This window comes from Triticum aestivum, chromosome 1B (genome assembly GCF_018294505.1).
Source record: "Triticum aestivum cultivar Chinese Spring chromosome 1B, IWGSC CS RefSeq v2.1, whole genome shotgun sequence".
NCBI lineage: Eukaryota > Viridiplantae > Streptophyta > Magnoliopsida > Poales > Poaceae > Triticum > Triticum aestivum.
Genome location: NC_057795.1, coordinates 589,581,388 through 589,590,378, shown reverse-complemented (window position 1 = coordinate 589,590,378; position 8,991 = coordinate 589,581,388). Strand labels below are relative to the sequence as shown.

At 52.8% G+C, this 8,991-nt stretch overlaps 2 protein-coding genes across 2 annotated transcripts; one reads left to right on the top strand and one right to left on the bottom strand.

The window, feature by feature from the left end:
- Nucleotides 1–225: 225 nt before the first annotated feature.
- Nucleotides 226–5,678, top strand: LOC123140317 (uncharacterized). Its single transcript, XM_044559910.1, has 3 exons — nt 226–536; nt 652–1,003; nt 2,383–5,678. The coding sequence occupies exons 1-3, from the start codon at nt 487–489 to the stop codon at nt 5,308–5,310; spliced, it is 3,330 nt and encodes a 1,109-aa protein (XP_044415845.1). The 5' UTR covers nt 226–486; the 3' UTR covers nt 5,311–5,678.
- Nucleotides 5,679–5,906: 228 nt separating this feature from the next.
- On the bottom strand, nt 5,907–7,532 carry LOC123140333 (GDSL esterase/lipase At5g45670). The gene is made up of 3 exons (XM_044559911.1): nt 7,171–7,532; nt 6,952–7,076; nt 5,907–6,870 (listed from the first exon to the last, which is right to left on the bottom strand). The coding sequence occupies exons 1-3, from the start codon at nt 7,418–7,420 to the stop codon at nt 6,145–6,147; spliced, it is 1,101 nt and encodes a 366-aa protein (XP_044415846.1). The 5' UTR covers nt 7,421–7,532; the 3' UTR covers nt 5,907–6,144.
- Between the last annotated feature and the right edge of the window lie 1,459 nt (nt 7,533–8,991).

Genomic DNA, 8,991 nt, shown 5'->3' with positions numbered 1-8,991 from the left:
CCTGTTTTCCTAATGAACACGTTGTATCGTGACTGTATGCCTGCTTAAGTAAGCAATAAAACTCTTTTATGTTGCAAAAAAAAAAAATAGCCCAGACCCAGGCAAGCAGCAGCACCGACGGCAAACAGTAGTAGTAGCACCAGAGGGCAAAGGACGAAGCTTTTTTTACTCTTGTTTTTACACCCATACCCACCGCCCGGCGCGGCGCCGTACAGTAATCACGGAGCGCGCCGCGCCCTCGCACTGTCACTTGTCGCAGCAGAGCTGCGGGAAAAGCGGCAAAAACCCACGCGGGCCGCGCCCTAGGCCTCTACTCACCCCCTCGCGCCGCACCACGCGCCTGGGCCGCCGCACGGCTCATTGGGTCTCCCCCCGCGGTCGCTCCACTCCAGCCCTCTCCTCTCACAACCACCGCCGAGGATGGCCGTGTGCGCCGGGAACAGAGCCGGGTGAAAGCGGGCGAGCGGACCAGGGAGCCCTCCCGCGATGGCCGCCACTGCAGGCGGCGGCCGCGCCGGCCCGTGCTTCTCGATCCGGTACCGCATGAACTCCTTTTCCCTCCTCCGCATTGCGCGCCGCCGCCGCCGCGCGCCCGCGGGGCGGAGCTCTGACGCTGCTGTTTCTGTTTCGTATGTGTGTTCTGAACGGCAGGGGGTACGCGGCGCGGGCGCGGGCTGGCGCGGCGGACGAGGGCGGGAGGTGCTGGCCGCTGGGCGGGCCGCCGGAGACGCTGCCGCCGATGGAGGTGCGGCGGTTCCGGTGGTGGGCGGACGAGGCGGCGCTGGCGGACGACATGGACGACGGGGAGGAGGAGCGGAGGAACGCGACCATGCGCCGGAAGCGCTCCGTCGTCGAGCTCTTCGCCGCCGTGCCGCGGGTCGCCGGGGACGACGGGAGGAAGGTGAAGAGGAAGCTCGACAAGGGGAAGCAGCCGGCCGGGGCTCAGGCCAAGAAGGGGTCCAAGAAGGACAAGGCCCCGGCTGACATTGTTGCGAGGAAAAAGGTGCGGTTTTTCTCCCCCCAAGCTCGCATCTGCATTGCTTGGATTTTGATTGGAATGCGTTTGTTGTGAGAAGTGATTTATATGCCTGGTTTTCCGGCATCTATAAAATTTGTCCGAGCTCTGTGAAGCGATTTCCGGCCATGGGAGAAGTGATCTTGCAAGCAGCACAATGTGGATCCAGCGCAATGGCTAGCCGGGAAGATTGTATTGAGCGGATTAACCTTCATCATCAAATCTCTAACAACCAGATAGTTTCTGTCTCCTCCCCACACAAAGGCGGCCAGGGTTTCCCCTCTCTTCTCCAGATCCATTGCAGTTTGGTCCTTTCGTCGCTTCGGCATCTATGGGTGGCGCGGCGGCAGCCTCAGTAATCTTCTTCTAGTAGCTTTCTCGTTGCAACAGTATTCTGTTGGTCAGTGGAGGTGTGCTAGAAGTGTTAGCAGCACTGGTGGCTCTGTCAGATCTGGTTGAGGATGATGATGGACCTTCCTTTTGCTTGGTGCAGGATGGTTGGTTCGCTTTCGTCATGCAGACTATGCGCAAGTGGTGGCACCGGGTCGGAGCGCCAACAAGCTTGGGGCGTGGCCCTGCTGATGTTCCATCGACGTTGTCTTAGTCCCGTCGCTAGGGTTTGGGCCTTCAATTGCAATCTTCAAATGCCATGAGGCAATTGGAGCTCATTAGGTGCTTGTGGTGGTTGTTTTTATTTGTGCAGCGTTGGCTGCTCTCGTCCTTGTAATTGTCCCCTTAAGATAAATCAGATCTGACATGCCTTCGGGTGTGGGCGTGGCCCTGCTGATGTTCCATCGACGTTGTCTTAGTCCCGTCGCTAGGGTTTTGGGCTTCAATTGCAATCTTTAAATGCCATGAGGCAATTGGAGCTCATTAGGTGCTTTTGGTGGTTGTTTTTATTTGTGCAGCGTTGGCTGCTCTCGTCCTTGTAATTTTCCCCTTGAGATAAATCATGTCTGACATGCCTTCGGGTGCTTTCCTCTAAAAAAACAAGCTTGTATTGATGATTTGCATGTAAAGAATAGGTGTGGATTGTGTTTAACGTGCTCTTACCATAAGCAGTATGTCGGTCCGTGCTTGCTCGTGCAGTCTTCTGTTCTTGCTCCCTTCCTGATAAATCACTAGATGGCCAAAGTTCATACTTGGATCATGCACATTGGTAGGTACACCCACCTACTCAACTGTGTCGCAAAACGTCGCAGTGTAAAACATGATTAGTGTACAGTCAATATATATATATATTGAGTTGAGTTGCATGGTGACATCTTAATTATGTTGCAATTGGACTCTGTATGTGCTATACTGCTTTTCTAAAATGTGAAGGCTATCTCACTTAGAAGGGTGATCTGTCATGTTTTCCTTTTCAGGAGAAAAATGAAAATGCGAACGCTACCTCACTTAGCATTTCTCAATTATTTCAAGACGCCATACGAAAGAGGAAGCTCAAAAAGTCTCCTAGCAAGAAAAGGAAAAATCAAGAGGTCTCAGTTTTACCGAACAAGAAAAATATAAATGGAAGCAAGAAGTCAGTTTTGCCTAATCAGAAGGCTATGGAGAATGGTTCTGAAGTTCAAACCATTCTTAAGAAACACTTAGGAACAGGAGAGGGCACATTTCTGAAAAACTCTGATGTTACGTGTCCGTCAAAGTCTTCTCTCAAATCAAAACATGTTACTTTTTCGGACACAGCTGACATATGTGGGTTGACTGCCTCCCAAACTGAAGATAACACGGAGCAATCACAGGTGGTGCAGGCATCCCAGCAACCGTCCCAGAGAGACAATTCTCAGGTAGTCAATGATCAGCGCAATACAGAAGAGCCACAGTTGGTGCATCAGCGGATAGATGCTTTATCGGGGACTATTGAGCAGGATAGCAGCTCTTTATCTGAGAAGGTAGGTTCAACTGGTGCCTCCCATACTGTTCCACTTACCAAACCTGTGTATCTGAATCATTGCATAGAGATTTCTAAGAGGGACAACGGCAACCGTTTGAGCTCCATGAGCTCAGCTGCCCTGCCTAGTCAAGGGCTTGCTCAAAAGTCTGCTGGCGTTAACTTCCGTTTGCAAGAAGGCCTATGTCTTGGTATTGGGCTTCAAGCTGAAGAAAACTGTCAGATGATGCCAAGAGGACCATCTGTTCCTGCTGGTTTAGCAGTCGACAAAAGACCAGAATATCTTATGAGAACTCTGTTGCCACATCCTTACAGCTCTGGCTATGCTGCTTCTCTCAAAGAAGCATTGGATAGGAATAGAAGCACAATTCTTCAGGAAAGGTTGATTGCTAATTGCCACTTGACAGAAGTTCATCCTAGTGTTCGTAGATCTGGTAATGACGTGGTGAGCAATATAAACACCTCAACAGGATCAAACAAATCAACAAATGCACAACCTACAGTCTGTGTATCTGCATGCAGGAACATGTACAGTGATGGCTATATGGGTCTTCCTATTAATTCGCATGGTGAATTTGTCAGGGTTCAAACTGGTGGTACCCTTAATCCCGATGAGCTGCTTAAAACACAATGCTTGAGGAAGGATTCTTTGCATCCTTCAACATCTCCAACTTTCTTCACACCTAGTACTTCCTTGGATTATGCCCATTTAAGAATCAACCATGAAGCTCCGCCATTTTTTACAGTTGCTAATTTTGGTATTCAGCCAGACCCTCGTCTTATCCCCACAATGCCAACTGCATTCAATATGGGTTTCAGACAGCGTCCCAGCTCTGAAAGAGTGGAAGTGCATAACCATGCAATTCCCAGCAGCATATATTCATGCAGGAACCAGCAAGGGAGTTCAGATCAATGTTTGGGTGCTCAATTCCTGGGACATGATGATCAATTGCTGAAGTCACTTGAGATGCAAAGCTGCTTCCCAAGACAGAATTATAAGCAGAATATCCAACCTGCTGCTGAAACGACGATGCGCCTAATGGGCAAAACAGTTAGTCTTGGAACCGGCATTGGGGGTTTAGAAAACTGTGGTCCATGTTCTAGTAACCAAATCAGAGCTGAAGATCGTTGCTTTCCAGGGATGTGCACACAAGTTTCTCCCCAATTGTCTCATGAAGGTTTGGTTGATCCTGCTGCAACATTTAGGATTTTGAATGGAGGAAGACCACCATCAGAATATGCATCACGTTTTTCTTCTGTTCCAGCAGCTGAGCAGGGGCCTGGTTTCAGCAAAAGTAATCAGAGTCGTCAACCTCAACTAGCCGTGCCAAACAAGGTGTCTATGCAACCAGTGAGCAGGTACAATGAGGTCAGGCTGGGGCATCAGCGACCAGCTGTGGCAAATCAAGTTCAGAGTACTGCTAATCATCTAGAACCTGGTCCTGCGCACTGCGGTCGTACCGCTAGTGTTGCAACAAAGCCATCTTACGATCCATGGAACAAGTTCAAAAACATTGCAGAAACAAGACCAGGGTCATCTCAGTTCAGCCTTTTCCCTGAAAACAGCAGCAGCATGACACAAATGACCCCAATATCCAACTGTATGTCTGGCTACTCTGTTCAGAGCACTGCTGCATCATCAACAACTCAAACAAAGTTTACCTCACTCCGTCCATTGCCCCCTTCAATGGTCTCTTCTCATGTTTTTAGCAGTGAAGCTGTGCGGCCTCATGGATCTACTGCATCCAGGCCATTAGTTCCCCTTCCTCGTGAACCAGGTAAAAGTAATGCTCCAGGTGGTGTGATCTTTGAAGACAAGGGGAGCATGAAACAGGCCACTGTAGTAGCATCAAGATCGAGTCTTGAGAGTTCGAAGCAAATCAACAAGAGTTTCAAAGGACCGGCAGAAAAGGATGATGTGTTATTGACATCACCAAACAAAACTTGCATAGCAGTACGAAAGGACCTAAATCCGCCGCCACTCCTGGTAGAAATCTATGGATCCAGACCAGGTGGGCAGCCCCGAGATATGGCAGTTCGTCTCAATGGTGGGCAACCCCGAGATATGCCAGTTCGTCTCAACAGTGGGCAACCCCGAGATATGCCAGTTCGTCTCAACGGTGGGCAACCCCGAGATATGCCAGTTCGTCTCAGTGGACCTGAAACAATTCTTCGAGCTGTAACCAGTGGTGCAAATACACGTTCGGCGTTGACAGATTCTTCCAGTACTGCGGGTACTAGACCTGTTAAGTTGCAATCTGGAGCAAAGCACATACTCCAGCCATGTGCTAGTGCTAGCTTGGACCAGGTGGATTCCTGGCCTGCGCGGTCGGTCATACAGCATGAAGTGGAGAATGATGCTCGCGCAGTAGGTGCATCGAAGAAGACCGACCTGTGCTGAAGCTGCAGAGTTTAACCATTCCCTGGGTTAATGAGTCTTTTCGTCGTCATCGGACTAGCTAATCCTGAAGAAACTTCGTACCAAGCCCAACCTGAAACCAGATAAATGATCTTATGGGACGGAGCTGGCATCTTGCATCAGTTTCTCCCGTAATATCGCTAGCCCTTCCCTATTGTTGTCGTAATATGCTCCTCCATTTAGGTTAGATTGTATTTGTCCTCGAGCAATCGGCAGCATCTCTGCCTTTTCATCTTGGTTAGATGGTAGTTTCAGCTGGGATAGATGGAGTTTTCCAACATTGAAAGAGAAGTTCTGTTATTTTCCCAACTGTTCACGTTGAAACCATTGTCGTTAGTTTGTTTTCGATCGATCGATTGGCGAGAGCCCTGCCTTTTCATCTTGGTTAGATGGTAGTTTCAGTGCTGCCATAGGTGAAATTTTCTAGCATTGGTAGGGAAAATCTGTTATTTTCCACATGATATTTTGGCAGTGGTGGTGATACGAAGCCCCAAGCTTGTTGCATTCCTATTCATATTTTTTTGCAGACCAAATTCTCCCAGCAAACTAATGAATTCTGTGAACTGCGGTAGCTATTCTTCTCAGCCAAAGACAGTTGTTTATACAGTATTATATTAATTGCTGCACAATCGTAGTACATGGTTGGTTGCCGATCTGAGGCACTGTGAACTGAGTAAGAGGGTACAGTTGCAAAATTCAGGCGCAAACGTATCATCTTGTATGTGTTGGTACACCGCAGAGTCAGAATTGTGCATATCTTTCACCGACACCAACGGCGGCGGCTGCCGCCGTCCCTCCCTCCGCCGATGGAGCGGGCTAGAGGCGTGCGAGGGTGCGGAGGTCGACGGGGTGCACGTCGGAGGCGAGCCGGGCGGCGTAGGCCCGCTGGCCGACGAGCACGTTGGCGGCCTCGGTGGGGTGGAAGGCGTCCCAGAAGAGGTACTCGTTGCGGTTGGGGCACGGCGTCTGGAACGGCAGGCAGGTGACCTGCCCGTTGTTCCGCCCCACGCCGCAGCAGCCCCGGTTGGTCACCTTCAGGCCATGGCCGCCGGGCGCCCGGAGGATGTCGGAGAAGATGCCATCGATGTTGATGTAGGTGAAGTGCGCGCCGGGGAGGAGGCGGTTGAACTGGTCGACCATGCCGACGAGCCGCTGGTTGAACATCCGGACGGCGACGTTGATCCGGTCGACGCAGGCCACGCCGTTGGCGCTCTGCGTGGCCAGCTCGTTGGGGCTGCACCCGACCTGCCCCACGCCGATGAGCGCCACCTTGCGCGCCCCGTAGCTGTAGAGCGCGCGGAGGAGCTGCGTGTAGCGCGCCGCCAGGTCGTCGGCGTACTGCGCCGGCGTGTAGCGGCTCCCCGTGTCGTAGAAGGCCGGCATGAAGTAGTTGTTGAGGTAGTCGTTGCTGCCCATGCCGACGGTGAAGATGCACTGGCTCAGGCGGTTCGCCGCCGCGTCCTCGTCCCCCAGGATGCTCACCAGCTGCTCCACCGCGCTCTGGTAGTTCTGCACCTGCCCGCTGAAGCTGATGCGTCCACCCTGCAGCCAGAAGCATCTCATCAGGAATTGACATGGCATTCGCGACTGCTAGAGTACGGAATGCGGTAGCGTGCTGCGTACCAGCTGCTGCCCGGTCTCTTCCCGGATGCCGGCGGCGGCGGAGGCGAAGTTGACGCCGGTGAGGAGCTGGTCGCTGGTCGCACCGGCGAACGGGGGGATGAAGTCGTCGAAGCCCAGAAGCTTGGCTGCACCCAACGCAAAAGACAGAGCAAGACTGAGCTGTACGTAGTTTCGGAATGTGTTTGTACGTACGTGGTATGTATAGTTTTGGGTGCTTACAGATGGCGTCGACGGTGGTGAGTCCGTTGGAGAAGCGTCCGGTGGGCCCGCCGGCGAAGTCGACGCCGTAGGGCGGGTAGTTGGCGCGCGCGAGCGAGACGATGCCGTTGTTGTTGCCGTTGTCCACCAGCGAGTCCCCGAACACGAAGTAGCACGGCACCTGCGGCGCCGCCCCGGCCGTCGTCGCCGCCGCGCCCACCACCGCCAGCACCACGGCCAGCGACCGCCAGCAGCACGCGCTCCCCGCCATTGCACCACCAAGTGCCTTCTCAGTGACGATCCGACTGAGTTGCTAGAAGGAAGGAGCGAGCGAGATTGATTGTGATCGCGACAACACACGGTGGACATGCGTACTGCTACCATGCTTGCGCGTTATTTATAGGGACTGGTGAGAGTTGAGTTGGGCAGCGCCGGTGCTGGATTGGACACTAGAGAGAGGGTGGAGATTAATCACCGATTGGGCCTTTTGCCACTCGCTCGCTGTTAGGTCCGGCATTTACTTGGAGGCGGCGGGCAATGTGCGTGGGCTAGCTGGTGAAGCAAGCTGCTCACTCCATCAGTGTGTCTACTACGAGATACGAAGATTCTCTCAAAACAAAAAAAGCGAAATCTACTATGCGAACAGCGTAGGCAAAGACCGGCCGGCAGGGGCACTACGGATTTTTATACGGACAAACACACAGTTTGGGGTACAGTCTGGACGGTGCGTGTATTTGTATAGCTCAAGGACGATGTAGCTAGCCCGTCAGTTGCTTGCTGTTTGGGCGAACCAAAGCGGGTCGAGCTACGTTTGTGTGCGCACAGGTGCCTGGCCAGGCAGTACATAGAGCGGTTGCAGCTACAATTTTGAGCAACGCCGACATATCAGTTGATCGACCGCCTCAACCGAGGAGCTAGTTACTGCTGCCTGTACTCCAGTACGTAAGGCGCTAATAACTCGCCGACATTTCCCAGTCCAGTTTACCAGCAAGTTACAGGATCTTGAGTTATCGCCCCGTCCGATCATCATGATCGATCGGCGTTAGTCACCCCGGCCGGCCCGGTGCCGGACACCAGACAGACTGTGAACGCGCACATCGGAAGCTTGGAAAAGCTCCGCTGGCCATAAAACCGGAACAGATAGGGCTCAATCATCAACATCCAATGACCCATCCGGCACGCAGAGACATTCCACATGCATAGGCGTATGAACGGCGTCGCCGAGTGGGGATGGATGGATCCATCGATCGTGCACGCCGTCGTACGCATGCAGTGCAGCGCCCACACATCACACTATAGCCAGCCAGCCGGCCCGTAGATTGGATTGATCTGGCCCCGCTCCACGCATGCCGAATTCAATGCGCCGCCCTGGTGGCTGGCGGGCTAGAGAGAGAGGTCGCCTTGCAACACCTTGGCCTCCCACGGCGGAGCGTCACCGTGGCACGCACGGCACGGCACGGGCCGGTGCGGGGGTCCGGGGCAACTCGACCATGTACTTGAAAGGTTGCAATGCTCAATAGTCAATACAGTTGGTGCATGTGCTCCCTTGGATCTGGTTCTGGTTCTGGGCGAGGAACGCACGGCACGTACCAACGCGTGTCTGCTACTAGTAGTACGGTAGGTACCATGCATGTGCCGCTGTGCATGTAACTCGATCCATATGTTCCGGTGAGAAGCTTGAGGAATTTCACGCTTGCTTCTGTTGTTCGGGTTCCCCCATTTTCCATTACTTTGCGCATTGTGGAGGAAACACCCTTTTTCAGGAAGACCGTTGGATCAATGGGATGAGGGTACAGGAGATAGCACCAACTATATACGGCATGATTCCTCGACGCGTCAGAT